This window comes from Penicillium canariense (assembly GCF_028826845.1).
Source record: "Penicillium canariense strain IBT 26290 chromosome Unknown utg000003l_segment0_segment0, whole genome shotgun sequence".
NCBI classification, from domain to species: Eukaryota; Fungi; Ascomycota; class Eurotiomycetes; order Eurotiales; family Aspergillaceae; genus Penicillium; species Penicillium canariense.
Genome location: NW_026622730.1, coordinates 350009 through 377966, shown reverse-complemented (window position 1 = coordinate 377966; position 27958 = coordinate 350009). Strand labels below are relative to the sequence as shown.

The following is a 27958-nucleotide window of genomic DNA, read 5'->3' as shown; positions in this document are numbered from 1 at the left end:
GAAGGGGTATATGAAAAACGATCCGCCATCCATTAGCCGTAGACGTCGATCTGAGAACGATTCCCAACCGCCTGCGATTTGCCTGTGCCGGCTTCCCGTTGCCGATTGATCGCCTTCATCTTACGAATTGCACGGCCGAAATCCAGCTTGGTGTATTCCTCCGGCATATGCTCGCCGCTGTAGATACAGAGCACCCTCATACCCGGCTTGTACGACAGTCCGCTCAGGAGCTTGGGCGTGATCAAGAAGTATTGGCCACCTCCACCGCCGCCAAGAGGATTGCCGCTCTCGTCGGTGGCTCCGTCGTCGCCGGGGTCGCAGGCGATATCCACCAAGCGACCATGGACCATGCGCTCGTTACGCGGATCCATACCCTGATTGATCTCGTCGACGACACGGAAGGGCGAGGCGGAGAGTGACTGGAGCGCCATGAGGTAGAAGATCGTGCTGACGGCGCGTTCACCACCGGACTGGCGATGGGAATCCAGGATCGAGAGCTGCTCATGTTCACGGAACTTGACGTGGATCTGGATGGACCATTGGTCGAACTCGCTGCTGCCAGGCTCGCCGTTCGGACCCGGCTCGCCTTCCACTTTGTCCAGGCTGACTTGTCCAGCACAGCCGATGCGCGCGAACGAGTCGCCGAAAGCATCGCTGATCCTGGCAATAAGTGCATCCAGCCTGGGCTCCCACCGGTCCCGAACCTCCTTGATGGCAGCATCAAACTCGGCCAACTTACTCCGGAAGTCACCCAGTTTGGTCTCCAGTCTCTCGATCTGTTTTTCTCGATCCTCGAAGATCTTAATAATGTTGCTGTTGCCACCCACAAACAATCGAACCTGTGCTTGTTGGGAGTCGATGTCGGCGTTGAGATTATCCAAGAAATAATTGGGATCATTGATCATTCCAAGGACCTCCTGACTGTCGGGTCGCTGTTCGGCTTCTTCCTTGGTCTGTTTAGCCCGCCTCATCATGGATCGCCCCCTTTCACGGCGTTCCCTGAACTCATTCAGGACCTGCTTTACTTCCTGGGATTTCTGCTCCAGCATTTGTGTGCGATCCCTATGTTGGTTCTTAAGAGTCTTCAGATCTGAACTGGCTTCCAGATGGCGGATCTCGGCTTTGACAAGCTCCTCAAAAGCTTGTCGAAGCATCTCAGCAGCGTCCTAATGATCAGTTAGTATAAATCTGGAGATCCCGGATCAGGGAGAACCTAACGGCGTAGTCGAGTGTTGCCTCAGCCCTCTTGATGGAGAGTTCATCTTGCTGGTCCCGAATTGCGCCTACGCGATCTCTCACTTGTATGAAGAGCTCTTGGAAGCTCTTCAGTTTGGCTTCTTGCTGGGCTGCAAGGAAGTTAGTTTACACGATTTCAACATTTCAAAATCAGCAATGAGCCACATACCGATCTTTTCAGGGATAGCTCGGAACTGTGTATAGGCACTCTGCTTCGCAGCCTTTTCGTCCTCAATCGTTGTCTGCAAGGTTCATTAGAAAGAATACAGTTCTGATAGTCCAAGTCATAGTATACCATTTCTTGTTCATTCTCTTGGTTTGATTTCTTCAACGCCTCCATAGCGTTTCGCTCTGCCTGAATCTGCTCTTCGATGCCCTCCCTTTGCTGATTCCAGGACTCAATGTTCTGGCGGTGCTGTTCTTTCAGAGATGCATCGACAGGCTGTGATGTCCAGATTCGAGCAGGTCGGACCTGCCGGACGCGAGTTGAAGAAGCGTCGTACTCCGCACGGTAGGTGATTTGATAAGTCTCTGGCCCAGAGACAAACGAGTTAATTTGTTTTTTTCGCATCTCATTGACCTGTGTGTGTTCGCCCGAGAATTGATTCAGGCTGATCGGCGTGTGGCTGAAGCGATTCTCCAAGCAAAGGGAAGCGATAACGGGATCGGGTCCATTGATAAAGTCCCTGGCCCACCCATCGAATCCAAGCTGTCGAAGCTCCTCGTTCGATATTGGGGACCGCAGCCTGGGGTTGTCAAGGGAGGGGCTCGTCTTGATGGTGATGTCGTGGAGTTTCAGTTGTCCGTTCAGCGCTTGTTGTAGGGTACGGAAATCATTTCTGGTTTGAGCAGTAAACGCGAGAAAATCGTTCCTTTGGAAAAGAGATTCGATAGCATCAGCATACTTGGGATCTGTGATTGAGCAAGTAACAGCTGGAGGACCGAAAACTTCTTTCTCGAATTTGTCCTGATTTTGCACAACCCAACGATGGGCTTTAAATGTCTCTGGGGATAGCTTCTGCAGCCTGGCTTCTTGCTGACCAAGTTGGGAATCCAGGTTCTTCATTTCTCTCTCGGCTTCGGTGATGAGGTTCTTCAGCTCGACATGTCGTTCGTGAAGCGGCAATCGTCTATTCCTGAGATCCAAGGCTTTTGCCTCAAGCTCACGCTTCACGTTTCGTTTTTCTCTCTAAAAAGAGGTATGAGTACGCAAAACTACTTTACTTTCTTCGCCAACGATGGGGACCTACCAGCTGTTCATTGTAGTAATCAGGATCAAACTCCACGGCCTCTTCCTCCTGCTGACGCCTGAGTTTGTTCAAATTTTGTTGTGCCGCAGTGGCCTCAACTTTGTGCTTTTGACCGGTTTTCCGCTCGGCCTCAATCCGACCGTTGAGGTCCTTGATTGTATTCTGCAATTCCTCGACCTTTCGTGCGCTTGCGGACGCTGCATCGGATAATTGCTGAGTTCGTTGTTTGCGGTGGTCGCGAGCAAGGTCGATTTGGTCGAGATAGCGTTGCTTGGCAGTGACTGCGCGCATGGCGGGTTCTAAGTCAGCCTTGAGTTGCTCATGCTCTCGTTCAACTCGAGCTTTCCTCTCCTTGATCTCCTCGAACTGCCTATGGTACTCTCTATACTCCACAAGCGGACGGCAGAATTCCAGAAGCTCCATCTTCTGCTGAGCAACAGCCATCAAGCGCATGTTCTCGACCTCTGCTCGTTGCTGTTCATGCCGGTCTTTCAGGTTCGCTAAAGTCTCATTGTCGCCCCGATTCTCAAGTTCGAGTTGCTTTTGCTTGGCTCGTAGATCCTTGAGATTCTTATGCCACACGGTCATTTCCGGTTCAGCTGCAGCTCTCTGGGTGGAATATAGAAGCTCGACAGGAGTAAGGGCGGCAAATTCGGCGACTTTGTCTTGAGGAAGAAACTGGCAGAGATTGTCCACTTGGATGGCAAATGACTGCACAAGGTGCGATACCTGTTTCGGGCTAGCATTACGTCCATTGACAGTAAAGGAGCTCTTGTTTCCATCGCGTTTGATGGTTCGACAGATGACGGGATTGGTGGATAGCTTCGGTTGGCCTGCGAGCTCGATTTCGATTGTCGCTTCAGCGCAGCCATGTTTGACAAACTCGCCAAGATCTTTCGCTCGTCCGAGATGCTGTACACAAAAAGATTCCTGTGTGAGTGATACCCACAGAGACATTCACATAGATAGATCGCCATACCTGAGGGCCCCATCCAAGACCCAAACAGATGGCGCAGACCAAAGTACTCTTGCCTGTGCCATTCGGCCCGATGACCATGTTCAGCTTTGGACCCGGGTAAAATTCGGCGGACATGTAAGTCACGAAATTTATGACCTTGATCCGAACGATTGCCCCGGGTTTGAAGCCACCCGGACCAACCTCACGGTGAACGGTCGGACGCCCGGCCGGGTGCTGGCTCAAGTCCCCAGGGGTTTCAGTCGCATCAGTTTGAGCATCTTCGTCGTCATCTGTTCCTGTTTCTTCCTCGGCGGGGCTTAGGCGCGGACGCTTGCTGCTCGATGCCGGAGACGAGTCCGTGGGTTCAGAATCGTCATCGCTGTCGTCATTTCGAGATCGCCGACGAGGGACTGTGTTGTGACGTGTCCTACGAGAAGACATTGTATCGCTCGAGTCGAGGGGAGGCCATCAAAGGCGCAAGGCCGAGTTCGTTGATAAAAAGAAATTCGACGCGAGGGGAAGACGCGTCTAGGTGGCGATCAATACGAGACCCCGTCCGAGTAGGCGGTGAACTCGGGGATTTCTTTGTTGCAGCAAGCTGAATTTAAAGCAACCACTCACATCGCATCGAAAGATGCCGTCACCTCAGCATGTGCGCCGGCTGGTCTTGACAGCGGCTGTGACGTCGATTACCATTGCTAGCTCTCTGTATGGAGCAGGGTTGAAGACAAACGAGGAGATCGCGGAGGTAAGTTCAAGGACCGGCTCTTCGGCAACCTGTCAAGCGGCGGGAATCTCCACCACCTGCATGGCTACAAGTTCGTGTTTAAAGAGTGTGCAAAGGATTTTAACATTCGGTTTTCAACTTTCTTTCTAGACCACACGGAAACGCCAAGAATCCACCTTCGTTGAACAACTTGCAGCTCTTCAAAAAATGCGCTCCAACCTGAACGCCCGGAGAGGCATACTCGAGGCCCAGATTCGGGACTTGGATGCGAAGATGGAGGAAAAGAAACAGAGGGCTACACTGGAAAATGATAAGGAGCCACCCCAAGGACGCCGGTGACTGTAATCGCGACTGCTTGTCGTCCGAAGCAAGCAGTCATGATGACCGCCGTCAAACACCAAGTGAGGCCTTTCGCCCTCAATATTATCATATGGCCCCCGTCGTCTCACAATTGGGTACTGTGAGACTTTTTGGGACTTTTCATGATCTCATTGGGGCGTCTTCAGGGCCTCAATTGCCCCTGGAGGATTTCCGGGCTACTAATACGAGCTCGATCTCCCACTTATGACATACATCCATAAACGGCACGGCCACTATATCTACAGCCGTGAAACCATGAAAAGAGACTTTCAAACTGGTCTGTGGTCACTGCGGCTTGGAAGAGAGAAAGGCCCTGCGGAGCTTGCATACAACTGGATTGCCGAGCTGCATTTCCGGCATAATGTGTTTGCGTTGATAGAAATGCCGGGTCTCACTGAGCGCATCGTGCGTAACTCTCGCTGCGCATGTTTCTCCATGGGAAATGTGCGGGTCACCCGACTGTCAAGTGAAAAGACGCTAGTGTTTCTCAAGTGTATGTTTATGCATCGCGCAAACAATATGTATTTCTGGATTTCCCCTGCAGTGTGTCTAAATGATATATGTATATGTGACATCCACGTGTCTTTTAATGCCACCAAAAGTTCGTATATCACGGTCATAAGATCGTATATAAGCAGTCTATGCTGCTTTGGCAGCTTCCTGTTGGTGACAGCTGTTCCTGGACATGTGCTTACGCGTCCAGATTTAGGCTCTCCAAGAGAGCATCTAGCTTCTCTAGCAAAATCTCGTAATTCATCGCGTCCTCATCGAATTCATCCTCAACGAGCGCACCGTCAAGTGTGCGGATCTCGCGGGTATACCCCTGCGGTTGCTGAGCATTCCCATTCAACGCGATGGTCGCGGACGTTGGCTTAGAGACGTTCATTGCTTCGACTCCTTCTGTGATCTTTCCCATCTCCTCCGGCTGTGCGGTACCATCGCCATTTGCCGGCGGTGCTTGCTCATCCATCAGTTCGTCAAGACCAGCATCGTCGAATCGCAATCTGAAACGCTCGTTCAGGTAGAAGCGAATATCATCCAGTAACTCGATTGAATCGGTCTCCTGGCGCGCCTGAATTCGAGCCGCTGATTCTTGAATTAGCTCTGCGAACTCGGGTGAATCGATGTGGGCTTCCAGTCGATATGCGAGGAACCGAGCGGCGAATTCTTCGAGACGCTGGACGCGAGTTAACCAGGCCGCCCGGATGATTGCGTAGATGTCGATGTCATCTTCATCCTGGGTACCACGAGTCCTGGCTGCTTCCGCCTGTGACATCCCTCCACTACCCAGGGTGCTGATAACAACGGCCGCTTTGGACTTCAACTTCTCGATGAAGAGCATATCAGCCGCGAACAGAACGTCGACGGCAATTTCCAAGGGGAAATCCGCGCGCTCGGTATACAAGAAGGTCAGTATGATCTCCAGAACATCAGGCGAGCAGTCCACGTCAATTATGTGCAGCTGGTCTTTAACATGTGCTTCACGGAAAGAAGACGTGAACATAGCCTGGAAAAATTCGGAACGGAGAAGCATCGCCCGGTGGCAGGGGAACAAAGTAGATTTGGGAATCTCGTCTGCAGAATTCTCATCTTCCTCCGGCAATTCATCTGCTCGAAGGAGAACATCCGCAAAGACTGGATTGTTGTGATCCCACGTCACTTTATTCGCCTTTGATGTTTCAACAACCACTTTGTTGCCCAGGACATTCTCTCGGAACCACTCTTCTAATTGAGCCCGGCCCTTGGCAAGCTCCACAGTTCTGCGCTGCCTGGCACGCCTTCTATCCCCCCCGTCCAGTATGTTGTCCATGAGACTTTGGATCTCTAGGTACTTCGAGATCTTATCAATGCCTGCGAAAACCTCGGATTCCGTGAACCCGGTCCCTGGTCCGCTGCGCAGCTCACGGGGAGCTTCTCCTAAGTATAAATATCTGATTGCGGCACTGAATGCCTCCGGCGGGGTGGTACTAGGGAGCTTCCATGTTGTGGTCTCTGGAGCAGCGGCTAGCTTTCCACGGAAATAGGGAGAGCGGGCCGCCAATATAAATTTGTGGAGAGAGACATCTTGATCGGCGGCAGTCACGGTGATATCAGTGGTCACAGGGGTTTGACGAGTGAGCAATGAAGCAATATGTGCAGCAAGGGGCTGAAGTGGGTCTGTCGACTTGGAATAGTCATATTCAAGGAGGAGATTCCGTATGCGGTCATTCAAGGCATTGTATAAACATCTGGAGTTATTCTTGAATTAGCTTTTATTTGTTCCAGAATGGCGTTCCACAGACACATGGGTTACCTTTCGCCTTGAAACGTATCTCGCTCGCACAGCGCACCAGATTCCAGTAGTAGCTGCGCAACTTCATAATGCCCGCATAGACTGGCCTACCCCAAAGATATTTAGGTTACTGAAGATGTTCGGGTATGCCCGACAGAGCACTTGTTTTCTTAAAAAAAAAAGTTTCTCCGAAACTCACCAGAATCAAAGGTGTATAATCATATGAATCGCGAGCGTTCACATTGACACCCTCGGTGATCTTCTCCTGGCAGACTTTCAGATCGCCCCTCCGGCAGGCACTGCAGAGTTCACGGAACGGCTCACTCAGGTCCAACGGGTTGTCATCCTTGATGGTACCTTCTTTAATTAGCTTTTTCTCATTGTGCAAGCTGAGTTCCAGCTGATCTTTGCGTAGCACTGTCCTCTCCGCCATTTTCTATGCCCCGACGCAGCTTGCCACTTCGAAGTGGGAGGGAAGTTGACGGGATGCGGGACCAAATCCCCGAGGGCCTTATCGATAAGGTCAGGTGACAGGGATTAGGGTTAGACGGGATAGTGCAGGCTGCTCAGTACACTGGTAAGAAGCACATAGTAGAGGACTACCAGCTAAGTTTGACTATGATTTGAAAACATGGGGCGAATATATAACCCTGTTGACTGCCATTGGCAAAAAGATTTCGCCAATCGGGCGTAGTCATCACCGTTATTTTGGTCGCCGCGACCGCCTGCTGCTGTGGGGCAAGCGTAATCTCCCCGTTGCTGTGCAACGCCGCGACACCCAAACACTGAGGATCGACGAACCTCTAAACCCCATACTGTCTTCAACTTTTCCCTCCACCATCTCTTCAGTTCGTCCTTTACTAACAAGACAGGGACATCCTCAACCATCCTCTTCCATGCTCTCTACTCACCTCATTTCACCTCTGTTCTCTCTTCGACACCTGTAATCCCGACTGTCTTGTACAGCAATCTATAGCCATGGCGATTGCTTTGGCTGAGGCGGACAAGTATGAGATCTTGGAGAAGATTGGTAAGTTAGACTGACCTTGAATGTGATCTTCTTTTGTGACTTTTACCAACTGCCTTCTGTCAGGTTGCGGCTCCTTCGGCATCATCCGTAAAGTCAAGCGAAAATCAGACGGATTCGTGAGTTGTTCCCAGGTTGCTAGTGCAGGGCATACCTAACTCGTTGCAGATACTATGTCGGAAGGAGATCAATTACATCAAGATGTCCCAGAAGGAGCGCGAGCAGCTCACGGCCGAGTTCAATATCCTGAGCTCTCTTCGACACCCGAACATCGTTGCCTATTATCACCGCGAACACCTCAAAGCAAGCCAAGACCTCTACCTGTACATGGAATATTGCGGTGGCGGAGACCTCAGCATGGTTATCAAGAATCTCAAAAAGGCGAACAAGTTGGCTGAGGAGGAATTCGTCTGGCGCATCCTGTCACAGCTGGTGACTGCCCTGTACCGGTGTCACTATGCAGCGGATCCTGCGGAAGTTGGATCAAACATTCTGGGAGCACCACCGAAGACATCTGGGTTGAAGGGAAAGCAAGGACAAGTGACTATCCTGCACCGCGACCTCAAACCTGAGAACATCTTCCTCGGTAGCGACAATACTGTGAAGCTGGGTGACTTCGGTCTGTCCAAGCAGATGCAATCCCACGATTTTGCATCCACCTACGTTGGCACACCCTTCTATATGTCTCCTGAAATCTGCGCGGCTGAAAAGTACACCCTCCGATCGGACATTTGGGCGGTCGGATGTATCATGTACGAGCTTTGTGCGAAGGAGCCCCCCTTCAATGCCCGTACCCATATCCAACTGGTGCAGAAGATCCGCGAGGGCAAATTCGCACCCCTCCCGGACTATTACTCGCCTGAACTGAAAAACGTCATTGGTAGCTGCTTGCGCGTCAACCCGGACAACCGCCCGGACACGGCTGCTCTGATCAACCTTCCTATCATTCGTCTGATGCGCAAGGAAAAAGAGGTTGTGGATCTTGGCAAGACCCTGCGCCGCCGAGAGGAAGTTGCTGTACAGAAGGTCCGCGAGATGGAGCAGAAATTGGTCAACATGGAGAAAGAAAAGCAGCAAATGAAGGCCGACGTCGAAAGCACCGTTCGCCGGGAATGGGAAGTCAAGGCGCGACTTGAGATCGATCGTCAGGTGCAAAGCGAGTTGGACCGACTGCGCAAGCGCTTTGAGTCGGAGGTACAAGAGCGCGTTTCGATTGAATTAGAGAAGCAAAAGAGACACAGCAACCCTCGCGATGAGTTATTCCGCGCTAGCCTTCGCCGCTCTGATTCCAGTTCGCAAGAATCCTCTCGAACGAGTGGTCGTGAATCACGTTCTTCTGGCGTTACGACCGACGACTCCGACACCCCGTCCAGCACAGATATCAGCCAGCTGTCGCTTGAGTCTCCTACCTCTAACACCAGGAAGCCAAGGAAAGAAACTCGCACTCCCTTCTGCCGCTCGAAGACAGTAGTCGAGTCGCCCCAGGATGTGCAAATGGCCGAGCCATCTCCAATTTCCATTGCTTCCCTCTCCCTTTCGCCCCGTCGCACCTCTGCCACAGGCACTTCTCGCAACATCTTTGCTGAAGCTGAGCGCCAAAAGGCCAAGTGGGAGCCTACTTTGGCATACTCCGACGACGAGGACGATACACCCGACCTGCCATCGCCTACTCGCCCTAAGGTTAAGCCCGATCCCTTCAAGGCACCTCCGCGACCCCTTCTGCGACAGAACACTGCAGCTCTCATGCAAAAGCTCAGCACTCAGCCCCCCTTTTCCCTACCAATGGAGCCCGAGTTCCTCAAGTGTCTGGCGGCCCTTCTTCCCAATGCGAAGGCCGCAACAACATGAGCGAAGGCCGGGCAAAGTCTCCCCACCGACGTCTGTCTAAGATCCCATCATCTGCCAACCTTGCAGCGGATGCATCCCCGACCCGCAAGAACTCCTCTAAGCAACCCCCTCCCAAGGTTGGTGGTGCCGGCGGCGAAGAGATGTTCAAGGCTGTCATGCAACGCAACATGGGTGGCCGCACCCTGGTGGAGCTCGCCCAAGCCAGAGCCGGTGGCCGTCCTGTGGATGAATTCAAGCGGTGCGCTAGTGACTCTCGAACCACTCCTCATAATTCTAGCCTTGGGTCTTCTGAGCGGGATCCGCCCGCCATATGGGACCCTGAACGCGACGAGATGCCCAGTCCCTTCCTCGCCCGGGGAAAGAAAGTTATCCGCAACCTCCGGTGATCTCTTAGGACCCTTTCCCTTTGTCAATCTCTTTGCATCCCCCTTTAAAGCAGTTTTCACATCATGGTGTATTGGCGTTGTGGTTTCAATGTGTTGGAAAAGACTTCTTTGCTACTGACCGACCGTCTTTTTGATTTTCGATTCTTGCGCATACCTCTTTGTTCCCTCACGGAGTTAGGTTTGGTATGATGTGGTTTGGGCCTCCTTGCGACCCATGCAGGACGAGGAGTTTTTATTGTGCTGTGTTGTGATGTGCCGTACAGGCCTCTTCGTGTTTGGCGATGACTCCGCGCCGCCTTGACTGCCCGACTCTTTTTTACCCTTTTCCTTTGTGATGCCGTAATGCCCTTTTCATTAATTCACCTTGGAAGATGAGTTCTTTGTACATTTATTGGCGTTCACCAGACATACGCCCGTCATGGTTTTCTGTTTTTGCTTCAAATTCTGAATGCTGATACTTCCACTTCGCATATCTTAATTGCCTAAGATTTCCTATCCCCCTTTTCCTGTGGTAAGCCTGCTTGATATATCCCGACCAAGAAAGTCTCCCAAGCATTTAGCGGCTCGTTTATTTGCATGGTTAAACGTTGCGGATTAGACACTGACAAGATTGTGATCGTTTATTACTGCCGTCGAAGTTGTCACTCCTTCAAGCATTGGGGAAATGTTTCCAAAAGACAGAAACACCCTGCGCACCAGTGGAACCTGGCGCTTCTTAAAAACAAGACGAGTGTGCCACAGTCGGCATAGTAACATGCTTACGGAAGAGACTCCATCTTCCCGGATACCCTCCTTGGTTCACCAGTGCTCGAGCGACTCAGAATGCGAAAAATCCGTTCTCTGTGAGTACAGACAAAAGATATTGAGCTCGTAAGTTTGGATGAATAAGTTGTGAATTCATAAGCCGCATCTTATGCTTCTCTACGTGGAATCTCAATGCTGAAATAATTGATCGATTGGAGAGAGAGAGCCGTGGGGACTAAGCTAATGAATGAGGAGCTGGAGAGACGAGTGAAATGCCCCAGACCCGACAATAGTGCGTGTTTGTTTTCTATACTTTATTCTGCTCGAACAGATCCAATCAAAATAGAGATGTCTAGCGCCCGCCGAAGCAACAAACATAGGATCAATCGGCCTCTTGATTCCATCCCTTGCGGCTGCGAAAATATCATGAAAATGCTGCTTCCTGCTCAAAACATCTTTGAGCACCGCGGAGACTAAAGTCATATGTAATCATCTATTCGGTTCTCGTGAGCATCGGGAAAGACGACGATATCTACCTATTAAGAGAGAGGACAGGGTAAGTGCACACGAATAAATGCCAAAAAGGTAGAAGCAAGCAGAGCGATGGGAATATCCCTACTCACAACAGGCAAATAGAAAATAATCTGTTAATACAGTAGTCAAAAAGCTAGTGATTATCTAACATGTGGATTGGGTGAGAGCGCTCAAGATGTGTCACTGGAATGTTACCTCTACTTCTAATGAAGAACTCGAACCCCACCTAAAGTTTGCCCATTGGTTGGGAGAACTCATAGTTAATAGATTTGAAACACCGATCGGAATGCTCAGTCGCACGAGGGAAGTCTTAATCACACGGGAGTCTAAACTAAATATAGTAAGATAATAGGCATTGTGACGCCTGATTCCGTCTAGCGTGACGTGGCGATAACATTTTCAATGTACCAAAACCACAATTGCTCGCTAATAATTGCCACGACGTAACATTTGGACGCTAAAGGCCGTGGATGCAGGTTCTCGAACCTGCGCTTACCGGTCCTTCGTTGAAATTACTTATCAAATATTGCCTGATTTACCGGGCGGCCCCGCAACAATGCTGCAAGTTACTCTTAAGGTGGTCATTGCGCCGATTTCTGGCCCCGCGGGCCTGCTCATACCTCCGCAGCTCCGTTTCTCTTTTGAACGAGTCCCCTTCGGAACCCAAGGGCCCCTGGACGCTGGAGGACACGAAACCTAACCCCCCGTCACCCATTGTGCCCTTCTACATTGACCGAAGGTAGACAAGCAAGGAAGGGAATTCAAGAGAGAAGAAAGTCGCAATAATGGGCTCGAAAATCGGGGTCAACGGCGACACCAAATCGAATCTCACACTTAATCCAGTCAGCATATGGTGGGTATGCTGGGCCGGCATCTGGACTGTCGCCGTTGCGCTGGGAATGGCCTATCTCGTTATTCACCGGAGCTCGACCCCTCTCCGAATACGAGGCCTTGGGCTTTCGCTCTCTGCCGTCGTTCTTCTTCATTTATACTGGATATCCGTTCAGCTGGAACTTCTGCTTGGCACACTTGCACCTGGAGATGCCGAGTTTTGGGTTATGGGTACCCTCTTACCATGTGGGATAGCGTTGTTTCATGCATCGAATAGTCGCTTCATCCATGTCGCCAACCTGCAGAAGAAATATGCTCGCCATAGCAGCCGTCATGTCGGACTGCCTTCTGGGAACGTTAACTTCAGTTCGAAGATCAAAGGCGGCTTGATCAGACGCTTCCGACGCCTTGACTATACCACTAGGAGCCTTATCGCGGTGGGAATTGCAATGCTCGTTCAGGTATGATATGATTGCGCTGAGTTTCTGATTTACGGGTACTTGATGTTCGTTATCTTACTAGCAATCCAGATATTTCTTACTGTCCTGATGTACATCATATCCCGAAAATGGCATAGCTCTTGGGGAATTCCTGGCACCGAACTTCACGGGACCGCTATGGAACAGAAAGTCGAGATGGGCCGAGGCTGGGAATGGTCAGAATAACGAGAAACCCGATACCAGAAGCTTATCCAACTTACACTTCATTAGGTGGCCTGGGGTATTTTGGCAGTTCCTCTGGTCCTGGATTGTTGCCCCTTTTGTCCTCTGGAAATCTCGTGCGATACACGATACCCAGGGCTGGCGAGTTCAAACCATTGGCTGTGCCATTGCAAGGTAAGAATGGGAAACCAGGGGTAGATGTGAGAGCCTTTGTGCTAATGGTCCGCATAGCTTTCATGCTACCCCACTATGGCTTATAGCTCTCTATGTTCCTTCCATGGCGACAGTTAACAAATACTGGCTACCTCCGCAATGGTGAGTACTGGGGTTTCAACCGGCGCCCTTCGGAAGCAAGTCTTCTAATTAAGATGTAGGATTTGTCTTTCGATCACTTTTCTAGAGATTTTTACAGTATTTCTTCCCTGCTGGGAGGTCGTCCGCCACCAGTCTCTTCGCCAAGAGACTCTCGATTTGATTGCAGAGTGGGAGTCGAGGACAAGGTCTGATGGCGCCGATCTCAAGTCTTTAAAATCTGTCACTGCCACCGTTAAGTCTACGATAGCAGGATCAGCTAAGACTGATTTCTCCGTTGAGAGCGTCTTTGCTATGCCTGCTCTTGAGTACGCCCTAGACCATGACCCAACTCCTCTACAACAATTTTCAGCACTCCACGACTTCTCTGGTGAGAACATTGCCTTCCTTACAAGCGTCGCCCAATGGAAGAAGACTTTTGAAAGGGCTATTGCCATCGAAGATAAAGATCAGATTCAGGAAACACTCCATGAGCGTTTTAACAGCGCATTATTCATTTATGCCGAGTTCATAAGTGCTCATGCTGAATTTCCTATCAACCTCGGCTTTCAAGATTTCACAAGACTTGAGAGTATCTTCGAGAGACCCGCTCGTATGATATATGGTGATGAGCCGGAGATTAATCCTATCGCTCCTTTTGATACCTCAAGTTTTTCCCGGCTACCCTCAGCCATGTCGTCTGAAGGCTCTGAGAAAACAATTCGGGTGACGCCATCACTCCAAGATTGTGTACGGTATTGGGGTGAGATTCCTGAGGGTTTTATTGCTTGCGGACTTGGTGCGAATATCTTTGATGACGCAGTGAAGGCAGTCAAGTACCTCGTCCTCACAAATACGTGGCCCAAGTTTGTCAAAAGTCGGAGCGCTGTATCTCATTCAATGAGTACTTTTGGGAGCGGTTTGGATATCAAGCTTGCTCATAAACAGGCAGTGAAGTGAGGGGCAGCACTATTACAGGGCGGAACTGCCAACGAATAACCTTCTACGTAAGAACCTGACAAGGGCTGAGACCCATGTTCAATCGATACATGCTCACTCATAGTTTGGTACGTGGGCTCCACAGGCTAGAGACCAAGGAGAGCGGAGGAAAAATTGAGGTCTATACTCAATCTTGGCCTTGAGAAGCTGCGCCTGCTGGAAATGGACAGAGGATATATGCACCTAGATCAGACCCTTGCCGTCGAAGAAGCTATGTACAATCCAAAAACGTCATCTTGAGCAAATATGCCCGGGTAATTCAGGCTATCCCAGGTCAATTGACGGAGAAACTTCCACAAATGCCTGTCAACCTGCCATGTTGAAACTACTGCTTGATTTGGTGAGCGATCCGATGCCGATTAGCGATGAAGGTCGCTCAACATCCTCTTTCCATTTCCATTACGCTATAGAAACCGAAGGCCTGTCGATCTAGCTGGATAATAATAATAATGCGAGTTCATTAGTATGGATAAATACAGCTCGTCTGACGTGATGAATTAAATCAACTGATAGATTCTGATCCGACAGGCGACGATCAGGCAGTTTCCCGGATACCCTACTCCAAGGATAATCGATTAAGTAGACACCTTTGGCATGCTTATCAATGTGCTGGAACAGGCTTTAGAAAGAGCTACCTTCATGAAAAGTCTCGGTTACTTCTGCTTTTGAGTGAGTCTCGGATATGGTTCTCGAAGCTGATAATAATACACTGAAAGGGTCTACTTTCTTTAGTTAGAAGTGGAGCAGAGAGCGATACTCTTTTTAAACACATTCAGGACGCTAAAATTATCGGAGAGCTTAATATGAAAGATTCTAAAGTTATCCAATAATCCACCTTGGATAGAGTCAAATTATCGAGAAAGCGAGACGGAAGTAATGTCAGATTGTTCGGTCAATCCGGGACACTTTGGCATCTGGTCTCCGCATGACCTATTTAATGATCATCCATGCACTGCCATACAAAGACAAAGCTTAGTACACTACTGAACAGCGAACTTAGAGACCGCGAGAGCTGTCTGCAATCAATGTGCCCGAGATTATTACTTTCTCCTGGATATGTTTGCTTCTCTTCTTTCAATATCTCATGTAAGCTCATTTTCGAAACACCTACATTTCCACAGAAGAATTATCATGCCTTCTACATGTGCAACATTTTCTTGCATATTTCCCCTGGATTGGTGGCCTTTAACTATCGTTTTGAGCAGTGATCAATATCTAGGTCCTGTTTGTTTCTACCATTTCGTGATTTGTTTCTTGATAGTATTAATGCACCCTAGAGATCCTTTGGCGACAATCTCTCTTATATACCGCATCTCGACCCAATTTCAGTCCGGTCAACAAGCTGAACGGCTTTTATGTCTGCATTTTGTCAGGCATAACTCCAGCGCTAAATCCATCATTTGCGGCTCGGTAGCTTCTCTCTGCTAGAATAATGACTTCCGCCCAAAAGATAACTAGGACGAACATGGTTCACAAGCTAGCCGGAACAGACGGTAAGTTGAACCTGCCATATTTTTGGGAATGAAAACAGAAGGAAAGGCCGAACCTTTTTTTCCAGACCCCGGAATCCTCAAAATCTGGCTGCTGGATTGAATTCAGAATCTTTATGGCAAGCCGAAGCCCCGCCCGAGCGGTTAAACTTTAGATTTTGCAGATCCCAATTTACCTTATTTTTGAGACTGGATTGCCGACCCGCTCTGATCTGAAAAATAGATAAGGGCCCAAAGGGTTGTCCCCTGGAGCCGAATCACATTGTATCCTGCTCCCAGATCATACAAAAATCAGCCCTTGACCCCGAGACCGTTGAGTTGTCATGAGCACTCTACATTTGTCGCCGTCAATATGAAGCTCAAGAAACAGCCTCTTGATGTCCCTGAGGAAGTTTATCCCCTGCACAAGCTAGACGACATCAAAGATTTCCGCAATCATGTAATATGGATGATGCGATTCAATGATGTCCTCGATGCCGAGATGTTGGCCGATTCTCTGTCAAGACTGCTGGAGATTGGAGATTGGAAGAAACTCGGTGGGCGGTTGAGATTTAAGGTAGAATATCCAACATGCAAGGCTAATTTGTGAGGATGCAAAATAGCCCCACTGACATTGACAAGGCCGATGGAAGATTAGAAGTTCACTTTCGGAAGTCATCAACGACTGGGCAACGGAATGTGTTTTTCACTCACGATACCCATGATATGCGAATTCAAGACCACCCAGTAGCTAGTCGTTTGCCACAAGCGACAGATGGGCCATCCACTTATCTCGTTTCTGATGATTTTCGGCCGTTTATTGCCCGCGCAAATTTTCCATCTTTTGCTCAATCAGTACAGCAAAATGAGCCTCCGATATCGCTGCATGTTACCTCTTTCAATGATGCGACGCTTCTCGCTCTGTCGTGGCCCCATGTCTTGATGGACGCCTCGGCGGGAAAGGCCCTCTTATCCGGCTGGACGTCGGTATTGGCCGGCCGAGAAGACAGTGTGCCTATGGTAATTGGCGCACGAGACGACGTTCTCTTGCAAACAACAATGTCGGAGAAGCAGGACAGGGACGAAGAATTCAAGCTCGAAAAGAATCGCATGACGGGGGCTAGTCTGCTTGTTTTCTATTTACGATGCCTGTGGGACAAGATCTGGTATCCTCGGCAACAGCGAGCTGTGTTTATACCACAAGCTGTTCTACATAAGCTGAAAGCCGAGGTTCAACAGGGAATCATAAAGAGCAGCCCGAGCAGTCACGACGTGCCCTTTGTGAGCGAAAGCGATATACTGATAGCGTGGATTTGCCAAGCAGCTGCATCCAGCACGTCAAAATCCCGCCCCATGACAATCATGAGCTTCCTAGACACCCGTTCTCGAATCCCTGAGATATGCACATCGACCGGCGTATTTCTACAGAATATGGTGCTCTCAACGTACGCATTTTTATCTCCTCAGACTGCGAACGGCCCAATTGGGCCGATTGCTATCAGTCATCGCCGCCATTTTGCAGAACAATCCAGCGAAAACCAGACACTATGTTTTCTGAGGAGTGTGTACCGGGATATTGATGCGGTCAAGTCCCCAAGGCTGGTATTCGGCGAGCCAAATGCCGTGCCAATCCTGATCAACAATGTGAGTAAAGCGGAATTGATCAAACTTGTCGACTTCAGTCCAGCAGTTGTGCACCAGGGCGAGAGCGCAGAGACAAGGAGAAACCCCCTAGGGACCATGGTCACATACTGGAATGAAGGGCTTGAGCGAGGCTGGAGTGGTTTCAATGTTTGCTGGATGCAGGGCAGAGACCACGATGGGAACTTCTGGATTATGGCAAACTTATTACCGGAGGCATGGTCACGGATAGAGGAACATTTGCAGAATTTACATGAGTAATCTCTTCTAGATTAAGCAGCTGAACTACAAAATGATTCATCATCACATCCTGTGGGTTGTTCCAAAATTTGCATATGTAGTTGCAGAAGCTCTGATATCTGCCATTTGAAACACAGCATGAAAGTCTACACCAGAGATGTTTCAGCTTTACTCCTTGCTTTAGTCAAGGACAATGTGGATCCTCATGAGGTCACTGGTTGTGATGCATCGCGCATATCAAATGTGGGTCCGGCGCGGGGCTACCGGGACATCATTCGCCGCCAGCTGAAGGCGCTGAAAGCAGAGAAAGCTGGCGACTTCACCCAAGCTGAGCCGCCACATACTGTTAATTAAAACATATATCCAGCCTCGGTGGCCTCCTAAGGAGAAGCCACCTGGTACTGGGGCCATACTAAGTCGCGCTCATAGCCTTCCAGAATTAAAGACATGAATAAGTAGGACTATCAAAAGGTAGTTCATAATTTGACAGCATTTGGGAGCAAAAAGGCCTTTTTAAGAATAGACTAAGCATAGTGTAAGTGCTCAATTCGTGCCCATTGGGCAGAGTGATACATCCCATGATGACACTGAGCTGCTGATGAAGTCGACTAAAGTTTACTCTGTTAGCCTGATTCTAGACGCCCTGATAAAAGCGGCAGCGGCTCAGACAGGAAAGACCCACCCAGCAAAGGGAATCCACTACATAGATGTACCTGCGTGGCGGATAACTTCGCCCACTGATGAGCTATATTTTTGCCTAGACTATCAAACCTGAACATCGCCGTCAATTGTTCCCTTGGCTAGGAGATGTCCGGGTACTTGACGAGACTGTTCTTTCTGAGCCAGGCGATTGTTACCATGTGCTGCTTACTTTACGTCCACGCGAAGTGTCTCCTATAACACTAACTTCCCTCAGATACAGAATAACATCTTTTTACCACTTCAATATTACTCGTGACGTCTAAGGCCCTTCTATTGCGGGTATTAGACATTTTATGACTCATAAATTTCTTTCCCATAGACCAGAAAATCGGAATCAAATTAAGGTCATCTATGTTGCTATTGTCTGCACCTGAAGCATTATGTTGCGATGCACAGCAATCGTTTCATTGGCAAGTTGTATACATAATTTAGAGATCTTCATGGTGCATTGGAGTTCTATAAGTTTTTTAATGTGCTGCTCATACATTCTCTGCGGATTTCAAATATCCAAGAACCTTCTCCACAAGGAGCTTCCGGGGCTCGGCTTGGTCATCGTTGCTCAGTGCATGGGAAGCCCCGGGAATGATGGCGCTGTGCTGTTGGTCCCAAGTCTCATATTTGCCATTGTGATTTGTGACCTCCTTCCATCTCAACAACAGCTTCTCCTTGTCGATCCATTCAGGAACTGCTTGATCTGCACCGGAATACAGAACCATCAATTTGTGCTTCAACAGCCCTTGCTGTTTGATCATGCCAAATGTAGTTCTTAGCTGTTCGTCACTAAGATCGGAGCTGAACAAGTCATCCTCACCCGGCGATTGAGGGCTGTCTGGACTGATAAGACTCAAGATTCTTCGGCAACTGATTGCGGTATTCGCTGGATAAATATGAGACGTCATCCACAAAGGAAGCATAGTATCATAGGGATCGCCCTTTTCGACTGTTTCCTTCGCCAGGGTAACCATCTTCTCGTACACCGGGCGAATTTCGCTGCCCGTTTTGCCGCCGATTCCTTCGCTTAGGACCCATTGAACTGCCTCCCGATCGGACACAGGCGCTTGCATGATTGCTCCATCAAGTGGCATGCGTTTGACATACTCAATATCTGGATCAAACGCTGGAATATCCATGTGAGGGTTAGGCCGATACAAGTAGTGCATCACGCACTGACTCCCCGTCGAATGACCCATGAGAACGATCTTGCCCGTGCCGAACTTTGAGGTCTTATAGTCTTTGATATAATTAAGACACTGGGCAATCTCATTTGTATCTCGATCGAGATGTCCGAGACCCCATGACTGGTAGGATGAGGTGAGATTCAGAGTGAAAAGCGACCACTCTGTTGGTTGTAGAGCACGGACGAGGTCAGACATATAGGACGTGGTCGCAAGGCCATCTCCGAGACCTCCAACGAATAGGATGCTGTGGGGTTGTCGAGGCGCGCTGCCCGCGTATTCGAATGTGACAAGAGTTTCGGTCTACAGACCGCACGCGTTAGTGAATTCTCAAGTTGCCTTCACCAATTGCTCGAGAAAAGACTGAGACGTACATAATGGTGCAAAATACCCGGGAGGCCACCCTTAGGCCAGAATTTGGAGTACATGTTGTATAAGGCAAGACGGCCAAAATAAGCCTATCAATGAGCTGTATGGGAAGTTTGCGAAGTTGCCAAAAAAGAGCGTGCCTGGCACTAGCACGTGTGGCACGTGGCTACTTATGAAATAGGCTCGTTATCAGATCTTGCGTCACTCCGAGATCGGTTTCAAGGGTGTCCTTTCCTGCAGTTTTTCTTGCTGGCTGATGTGCGATACCAGGAGGCCATCCTCCGGTCCGGTTATTCCCGGAAAAGGAAGACCCGCCTAGAGCAACTCATCCGGCTTGGTTTGTTTTTTCTTCACCGGAACCGCCGAGAACCATCATCCTATCCACGCAACATTTTCCGCGTTCAAATCTAAATTACCCCACTACGGTGGAATGAACGGAATGTGGAAAAGATTATCTGATTAAAATTATCAATCAGCTCCCATGACTTTCGGTAGCGTACCATACGTCCCATGGAACCAGAGGTACCCGAATGGCACCAAGTGGACCGGGTACGCTGTATTGATTACCAGGGTGGATATAGCGTCGTATCTACACTCCTTGGCCTCGTACGAATATCCATGACACGGTGAGCAATACACCGGTGGCGCAAAAACTTCCACGCCCTGCCGCTACGCTAGCGAGGATCCCAAACAATGACTGGATCTGATTAGATTTGTGGATGCAGCGCTCGAGCATCTGATTAGATGGTGTCACTGTCCGAAGTCCTATTTCAGGAAAGGGCAAGTCCAGAACAAGGACGCAGTCAGCTTCGGGGCGGAAATTGCCGCTACAAAAGGAGAATTTGTGTCTTGTGAGTATGATACGTGAGCGAAATTGAGCATGGCCCCCTTTCCTCTCTTCGCTCTACTCTCGCTTGGTAAAAGTTTCCGGTGGTGACACCCACCTATTCCCGCTTTTCAGCATTGGTGCGATGCAGTCACACTTGGTTTCCATATCCCAGATATGAGATGGTCTTGTCGATAATTATAAAGCGTCTTTTGCCTATGTCAGACGACTTTCTCTATTCACTGGCCGGCGGCAAGAGGTGTGTTGAATGCCCTAGCCTCGGTCCTTGCTACCAATTCAGGATGCTGGCAAATTAGTCATCCCGTGCGATATTAATGCTAATTTTCCGTACTCTGTACATACTTTCCAAGAGCTGCAGGCATGAATGGCAGAGCATGGGCCTAGCAAGAGTAGCGCACTGTAACCCAACCCCTCGGTTGAGTCCTAGACATCAAGTGGATTGGGCGGGTGTCCACCGCAGTAGTGTCCCGTTCGGAGTTACGTACGCCGAACGTGAAATTCAATTTCGTGGTTTTACTGTATTGTTACCATACCCGTAAATACATAGCGTCAGTACTTGCCAAGAGCCTAGCTCGGTCATGCTCCTTCCTGTATCTATACAAAGTTATTAATTATTTTTGACTCGCGGCAAGCTCGCCAGTGGAGACAAATTTTGAGTATATAGCGTGGAATCGGATCACCTCGGTTAGCTTGGACTCGTGGACCGCTGCAAAAACGGGGTCAGTCGGTCGTAACTCGTCATTTTCTCCCGACATCCAACTACGCCAGGATTCCACGGCCAAGCGAGCAGGGCGTGTCGTCAGAATGGGCTTCATACATATCGACCATATACGGGGCCAGCATGAACAAGTGAATGGGACAGTTGGTATCTTGACCGAGGGTCAGGTCAATGGTACCAGCGTCTGGTCGTTTAAAGTCACTGGCCTTGTTTCTGATCACATCGCCACGCCAACACGCATGAAAGAGGAGATCGTGCTTTTGGCCTGGCTCATAGTCCTACTGCGGACGAGAGAAGACGGGCGCATTGATTTTGAATGGGCATATAAACTTGAAGAAGATGGCGCTGGACCAAAATCAGCCAACAAACTGTCTACAGACGAAGTATTGCCAAAATTACAAAACACTGTTCGGGAAACTGCTTCTGCGATTTCCCGTAGCATTGGGAAAGTAATGAGGGGTCCAGAAACCGCAAGCTCCAGTTTTGCGTCGCTCTTGTTGAGCACTTGCTCTATGTCCGAACCCTCCGAGAGCGTTAAAGACGACGTGCGTGATTACTCCAAAGGTCTAATTTGAGCTGTAGGTGACTAACTACTGATCATAGGGCACACTCAAGATCCAAGTGTCCTTTTCAAATGGGGATCTAAATATTCGTCCAATCTGGCATAATGCCAGCGTCTTGCCATATACGATTAAACGACACATAGAATCCCTGGTCGATACCATCGAAATGTGTATTGCCAGTCCCGGTAAATCTATCGAGGACTGTCTTCGGGTAACAACCCACGATCTGAATACGATTTGGAGCTGGAATCATGAGTTACCTCCCATCTACGACTTCTGCATGCAAGACATGATCTCCGAACGAGCCCGAGAATTTCCGGACAAGGAAGCTATCTCATCTTGGGATGGTATTTTGACATACGGCGAAATTGATTGTTATTCGACATTCCTCGCATCCACGCTTCGGGATGCTGGTGTTGTACTTCATGACTTTCTACCAGTATGTTTTGAGAAGTCAAGATGGACCATCGTGGCCGTCCTTGCAGTGATGAAGGCCGGAGGGACCATCGTGCTTATGGATCCCACCCTACCTCTCGCTCGACTTCAAAACATGGCAAAGCAAGTGAATGCGAAGGCAATGGTGTCGTCCGACAAGCAGCAGGAATTGGCGTCATCGATCTTGCCAGATGGGAAGAAATTTATTGTGGACGCGGGCATCTTTTCACATATATCGGATTCCCAACCTTTGCCGAGTCTCCCTCCCGTACCGGCATCTGCGTTGATGTACATTATCTTCACTTCTGGAAGTACAGGCACACCGAAGGGAGTCAAGATTTCCCATCAAACCTATACCAGCAGTGCTATTCCACGAGCAGCGGCAGTGGGCTATACACCAACTTCGCGAGTTCTTGACTTTGCATCATACGCCTTTGATGTTAGTATCGATAGTATGCTTTTGACTTTGGGGAATGGTGGCTGCCTTTGCATTCCCTCCGATGAGGATCGCCTGAACGACATCAACGAAGTGATCAGAAAGATGAAAATCAACTACGCAGGCATCACCCCTTCGATGGCTCGAATTCTGGATTCCGACGTCATTCAGTCGCTGGATGTTCTGGGCCTGGGCGGAGAGGCTGCATCGGCCAGGGATGTTACAGTCTGGGGTCAGGATACCAGAATTGTCATTGGATATGGCCCTTGCGAGTGTACTATCGGATGCACCGTGAACAGCAGTGCTGCGACAGGCCGAGATTATATTTCCATCGGACCTGGCAATGGTGCCGCCATGTGGATTGTCAACCCAGACGACCACGAAATATTGATGCCGGTCGGAGCAGTCGGAGAGCTACTCGTTGAAGGCCCCATTGTTGGACAAGGCTATTTGAACGACCCCGAGAAGACTGCGGCCGCTTTTATCCACGATCCATCATGGCTTGTGGCTGGGCACACAGGCTATCCCGGCAGACAGGGCCGTTTGTACAAGACTGGAGATCTTGGTAAATATGATCCCGATGGTTCTGGAGGCATCGTGTTTGTCGGGCGCAAGGATACCCAGGTCAAGTTGCGAGGGCAGCGTGTGGAGCTTGGAGAGATTGAAAGCCAACTCAATGCCAGATTGCCTTCCGAAACCACTATTATTGCCGAGGTGATTCTACCGCAGGGAGCCGGTGGTCAGCCTACTCTGGTCGCATTTGTTTCCTTCCAGGCGGCCAAGGGACAAGAACACCTGGGAATCCAACCAGCCAACCTCCTTCCTGAGCAGGACCAACTGCTGTCTGATGCCAATGCAGATTTGACGAAGGTTCTGCCACGATATATGCTCCCGACAGCATATATTCCTGTCAATTACATTCCCACCCTGATTTCTGGAAAGACAGACCGCAAGCGACTCCGGCAATTCGGTGGCACTGTCGATTTGCGAGAACTGGACCAAGACGCTATGAAGGCCGCCTCTCGGGAGATGACAAGCCTTGAGAAACGCCTCAGGCAAGCCTGGGGTGTAGCATTGAAGGCTGACCCAGAGGCTATCCGACTAGTGGACAACTTTTTTGCACTCGGTGGCGACTCCTTGGCTGCAATGCGTCTTGTTTCAATCTGCAGAGAACAAGGCCTTGACCTCTCCGTCACTAGCACCTTTGGCAACCCAGCCCTTTCAGCTATGGCCGGAGTGGTGGGCATCTGCGACAGACGAGCAAGATCTGAGACTGCAGCATTTTCAATGATCATCCAACCCGTCGAGAGTGCTTGCATCGAGGCGTCACAGGCTTGTGGACTGGATCAGGGTGCCGTTGAGGATATCTACCCTTCGACACCCACGCAGGAATCTCTGTTCACCTTTTCGCTCAAATCAGTCAAAGCATACGTTGCGCAAAGAGTCGCATGCATTCCCTCACAAATTAGCCTTGATGCCTGGAAGAAAGCATGGGAGGATGTTGTTGTGGCGAGCCCCATCCTGCGCAGCCGCTTGGTGCAACTTCAAGATCCTGGCCTCCAGCAAGTTGTACTAAGGGAAGGCATTGACTGGAAGCATTCCGTCAACCTTAGTCAGTATCTTGACGAGGATCGCAGTGAGAAGATGCACCTTGGACAGAGTCTCGCTCGATATGCCATTGTGGACGATTCCACTGATGGTAGGCGTTACATGGTTTGGACAGTTCATCATGTCCTTTATGATGGATGGTCGGAACCAGTCATTCTTGAGAAGGTTCGCAATGCACTGGAGGGTCAACAAATTGAAATTAAAGCACAGATGAAGGATTTTGTCAAATTCGTGCGCAGTACGGATGAAGTCGCCATGCACGATTTTTGGCGACAGGAGTTGAACGGTGCGGTTGGACCTCAGTTTCCTCGTCTGCCCTACCGAGACTACTTGCCCACTCCGAACGCCACGGTTGAACGGATTATAACCCTTCAGGCTGGCACTGGGTCGCCGTTTACACTGGCCACCTTAATTCGGGGCGCATGGGCTCTTGTCGCGTCTCAATACACTCGCAGTGATGACGTCGTATTTGGAGAGACCCTCACCGGCCGTGACATCCCGCTCCCAGGAGTTGAAGGGATTGTTGGTCCGCTGATTGCAACAGTCCCGATTCGCATTCATGTCGATCGAAACAGCACTGTCGAGTCATATCTGCAGAGCGTGCAGCAAAGCATCCTGGTGCGTACCCCTTATCAGCACATGGGAATGCAGAACATCAGAAAAGTCAGTCGAGATGCTCAGCATGCATGTGAAGCTGGCACAGGCCTAGTAGTCCAGCCAGAGCCGGAGTACGAAGGCAGCGACCTCGGTTTTGAACACGGGGACGTGGTCCGCGAAGCTCTTCATTTTAACCCCTATCCCCTGATGCTGGGTTGTGGCATCCGAAAGGCAGGGTTCAGGGTCTGCGCAAGCTTTGACAGCAGTTTGGTTGAAGTAGCACAAATGGAGCGGATCCTGGCACAGCTCGAAGTGGCTTGCTCTCAGTTGACGAAGGATCCTTCCAGAAAGATTGACCAGATATCCTGCCTCCCCGAGGCGGAGTTGAGTCAAATCTGGCGACAGAATAGGATTGCACCATTGTCTTTGGACGAGTCCTCCGGAAAGCTTCGGGCAAATGAAGATATCAAGCAAGGATCGGTCTACCCTCCCTCGATCGTTCATTGGGTATGCGATCCACGGAATTCATCACTCTTGTCACCGATCGGCTGTGCCGGTGAGCTTTGGTTGGAAGGCTCTTTCCTTTCCGGCGAGACTGTTGAGTCGCCTCCCTGGTTGCTAGCTGGAAGCTCAGAGATCTCTGGTCGTACGGGAAAGATACAGCCAACAGGCGATATTGTCCAGCAGCAAGAAAATGGTAGCCTGATATATGTCGGTCGCAAGGAGAACATCGTGCCGGTTCAGGGCCATGCGGTAGATATCACGGATCTGGAAACGTATTTCGCGAGACATCTCCCGTCCTCGACTCGTGCAGCCGCAGCCGTATTTCAATCATCGGAGGAGTTGGATCGGACCTCGGGGCTGAAATTGGCCGTGTTTGTTGAGAGCCAGCCTTCCGAGGGCGACACTGTTGAGCTCACATCGGAGAAGCTTGATATTGTTTGGAACACATCGGATCCTCCAAGTCTCAAGACGACCGTTTGTGCTGTGGCGTCAGCCACCCTAGTCGTGGCTTTGAAGCGTCTCGACAAATTCTTCCAAGATTCACTTCCAACCCACATGGTTCCCTCGGCATATGTTCTAGTTGACAAGTTGCCCGCCAATCACAACTTGCTAAATCAGCTGGCCTCCAACATTCCTTCCCAGGTACTCGCGCAACTACATCAAGGGCTACAGGAAGCGTGGAAGAAGACCTTTGCACAAGCAAACCTGACCGGCTCTGAGAATATCCTACGGTCCTCCTGGGCAAAGATACTTGGAATGCACGCCGAGCAAATCGATGTCGATGACAACTTTTTCCGCCTGGGTGGCGACTCCGTTCTGGCAATGAAGCTAGTTTCTAGCCTTCGTGCCCTGGGTCATATTTTGACTGTCGCCGATATCTTCCAGCATATGCGTCTTGGTGACGCAGCAAAAAGGTTGAGAGTGGCACAGTCGCCACCGGTTCACGCTCAGCCGTACAAGCCTTTCACGACCTTAGGATCAGTAGACACCCAGCGTTTCTTGTCGGACGTTGTTCGACCAAAGCTTGCTGATCTAACTTGGTCGATTCAAGACGTGTCGCCTGTCACGGATACCCAGGCCCTCGACGTCAGAGGTACCATCCAGGCCCCGCGGACTTCTATCCAATACAATATGTTGTTCTTTGAAAATGGTATTGATCGGCAAAGATTGTTCCAAGCCTGCAGAGACCTGGTCAAGACCCACGACATTCTACGAACTGTGTTCATCGAAGAGAACCGTCGTCTTTTCCAAGTTGTTGTGAAGGAGCTAGATGCTCCTGTAATCACGCACTTGACTGACCAAGATCTTGAACCATTTGTCAATCGCCTGTGTGTGGAGGATATTGAGTCCGACTTCCAATTGGGATCACCATTCTTCAAGTTCCTCCATGTCGCAGGTAATGATGGACAAGAATGCCTCGTCCTGGGTCTATCTCATGCGCTATATGACGGAATGTCATTGCCCAGGATGCTCCAAGATTTGGAGACGCTGTACCTAGGAAAAAGCGTTATTGACTTTGAGCCATTCTCCTCTTACATGGCGCGGGTTTGCGATGTCCGCTTCCAGACCAAATCCCTCGGCTACTGGAGTACTCTGCTCAACGGCTCATCCTTGTCTGTCTTGACCGGGACGTCCTTCCAGCAGGGGGACAAGGGTGTGTTCAAGTCCAAGGCTGTTGATTCATTCCGGCCCCTTGCAGACATTACAACTGCCAATCTGCTGACCGCCGCATGGGCTCTGCTTCTGGCTCGCCGCCTGCGAAAGCTGGATGTGACATTCGGAGCTGTTACTTCCGGTCGCATGATTGATCTGGCCAATGTGGAAAACGTCATGGGTCCGTGCTACCAGCTCACTCCGATCCGAGTTCAGTTCCAGCCCAATTGGACAGCGATGAACCTCTTGCAATCTGTTCAGAAACAGAATTCCGAGTCTGCTGCCCACGCCTTTCTCAGTTTTGAGAAAATCGCCAAGCAGTGCACATCGTGGTCGTCAGAGAGACGATCATTTGACTCCATCGTCCATCATCAAGACTTCGACGACTTTGATACGATGCCTTTCGCTGGGGGTTCTTGCAGGGTTGATATCTCCAACCCTCATGGTGATGCCCCGGATCCGTTTAAGGCCGTGTCGTATGTACGGGGTGGTAAGGTGCATGTCGGAGTCGTCGGCAGTGAAAGAGACCCGACGCTCATTGGGACCATTCTTGATGAATTGGCTGCAGCCGTTTCGGAGCTTTCAGCGTGCTCTCCGGATGGTTTGCTTGATGTTCAAATGTTTTAGTCTGGGATGTGGATGTGTTTTTCATCAGCACGTCGCACAGGGGATAGATTTTCTGTGTCGAGAGGGGTGGGGGCGGAGTCGCTTGTTTGTCTATAACTTTGCTATTCTTTCGGCCTGTGGCTTGAAGCATTAACAATTGTATTTGTTTTGGTCTAATTCCTCAAACTATCTCATGTCTACTGGATGCCGCTATGCAAATTGGTAGAAGCGTTCCTTTCTCTAGGTTCCATCCGTTCCACCGATCGTCCT

The 27958-nt window shown here is 49.9% G+C and overlaps 8 protein-coding genes across 8 annotated transcripts; 5 read left to right on the top strand and 3 right to left on the bottom strand.

Annotated features, from left to right (window-relative positions):
• Positions 1–32: 32 nt before the first annotated feature.
• N7482_004983 (DNA repair ATPase SMC5) lies at positions 33–3885 on the bottom strand (the record flags this gene model as incomplete). The annotated part of the gene is made up of 6 exons (XM_056687108.1): positions 33–1166; positions 1219–1346; positions 1406–1478; positions 1532–2425; positions 2487–3398; positions 3466–3885. The coding sequence occupies 6 exons, from the start codon at positions 3883–3885 to the stop codon at positions 33–35; spliced, it is 3561 nt and encodes a 1186-aa protein (XP_056542663.1).
• A 193-nt stretch (positions 3886–4078) lies between these two features.
• Positions 4079–4510, top strand: N7482_004982 (uncharacterized protein; the record flags this gene model as incomplete). The annotated part of the gene is made up of 2 exons (XM_056687107.1): positions 4079–4192; positions 4322–4510. The coding sequence occupies 2 exons, from the start codon at positions 4079–4081 to the stop codon at positions 4508–4510; spliced, it is 303 nt and encodes a 100-aa protein (XP_056542662.1).
• A 712-nt stretch (positions 4511–5222) lies between these two features.
• Positions 5223–7236, bottom strand: N7482_004981 (ankyrin repeat and BTB/POZ domain protein; the record flags this gene model as incomplete). Its single annotated transcript, XM_056687106.1, has 3 exons — positions 5223–6759; positions 6825–6910; positions 7003–7236. The coding sequence occupies 3 exons, from the start codon at positions 7234–7236 to the stop codon at positions 5223–5225; spliced, it is 1857 nt and encodes a 618-aa protein (XP_056542661.1).
• Positions 7237–7781: 545 nt separating this feature from the next.
• Positions 7782–10064, top strand: nimA (serine/threonine protein kinase nimA; the record flags this gene model as incomplete). Its single annotated transcript, XM_056687105.1, has 4 exons — positions 7782–7833; positions 7897–7949; positions 7999–9632; positions 9680–10064. The coding sequence occupies 4 exons, from the start codon at positions 7782–7784 to the stop codon at positions 10062–10064; spliced, it is 2124 nt and encodes a 707-aa protein (XP_056542660.1).
• Positions 10065–12127: 2063 nt separating this feature from the next.
• On the top strand, positions 12128–14086 carry N7482_004979 (uncharacterized protein; the record flags this gene model as incomplete). The annotated part of the gene is made up of 5 exons (XM_056687104.1): positions 12128–12634; positions 12704–12828; positions 12884–13009; positions 13067–13150; positions 13210–14086. The coding sequence occupies 5 exons, from the start codon at positions 12128–12130 to the stop codon at positions 14084–14086; spliced, it is 1719 nt and encodes a 572-aa protein (XP_056542659.1).
• A 1881-nt stretch (positions 14087–15967) lies between these two features.
• Positions 15968–17829, top strand: N7482_004978 (uncharacterized protein; the record flags this gene model as incomplete). Its single annotated transcript, XM_056687103.1, has 3 exons — positions 15968–16158; positions 16218–17492; positions 17613–17829. 3 exons carry the CDS (start codon positions 15968–15970, stop codon positions 17827–17829), a joined length of 1683 nt encoding a protein of 560 aa, XP_056542658.1.
• Positions 17830–18656: 827 nt separating this feature from the next.
• On the bottom strand, positions 18657–19780 carry sidJ (putative siderophore biosynthesis lipase/esterase; the record flags this gene model as incomplete). Its single annotated transcript, XM_056687102.1, has 2 exons — positions 18657–19655; positions 19727–19780. 2 exons carry the CDS (start codon positions 19778–19780, stop codon positions 18657–18659), a joined length of 1053 nt encoding a protein of 350 aa, XP_056542657.1.
• Positions 19781–21372: 1592 nt separating this feature from the next.
• Positions 21373–27709, top strand: sidD (nonribosomal peptide synthase SidD; the record flags this gene model as incomplete). Its single annotated transcript, XM_056687101.1, has 2 exons — positions 21373–21831; positions 21890–27709. The coding sequence occupies 2 exons, from the start codon at positions 21373–21375 to the stop codon at positions 27707–27709; spliced, it is 6279 nt and encodes a 2092-aa protein (XP_056542656.1).
• Positions 27710–27958: the final 249 nt, after the last annotated feature.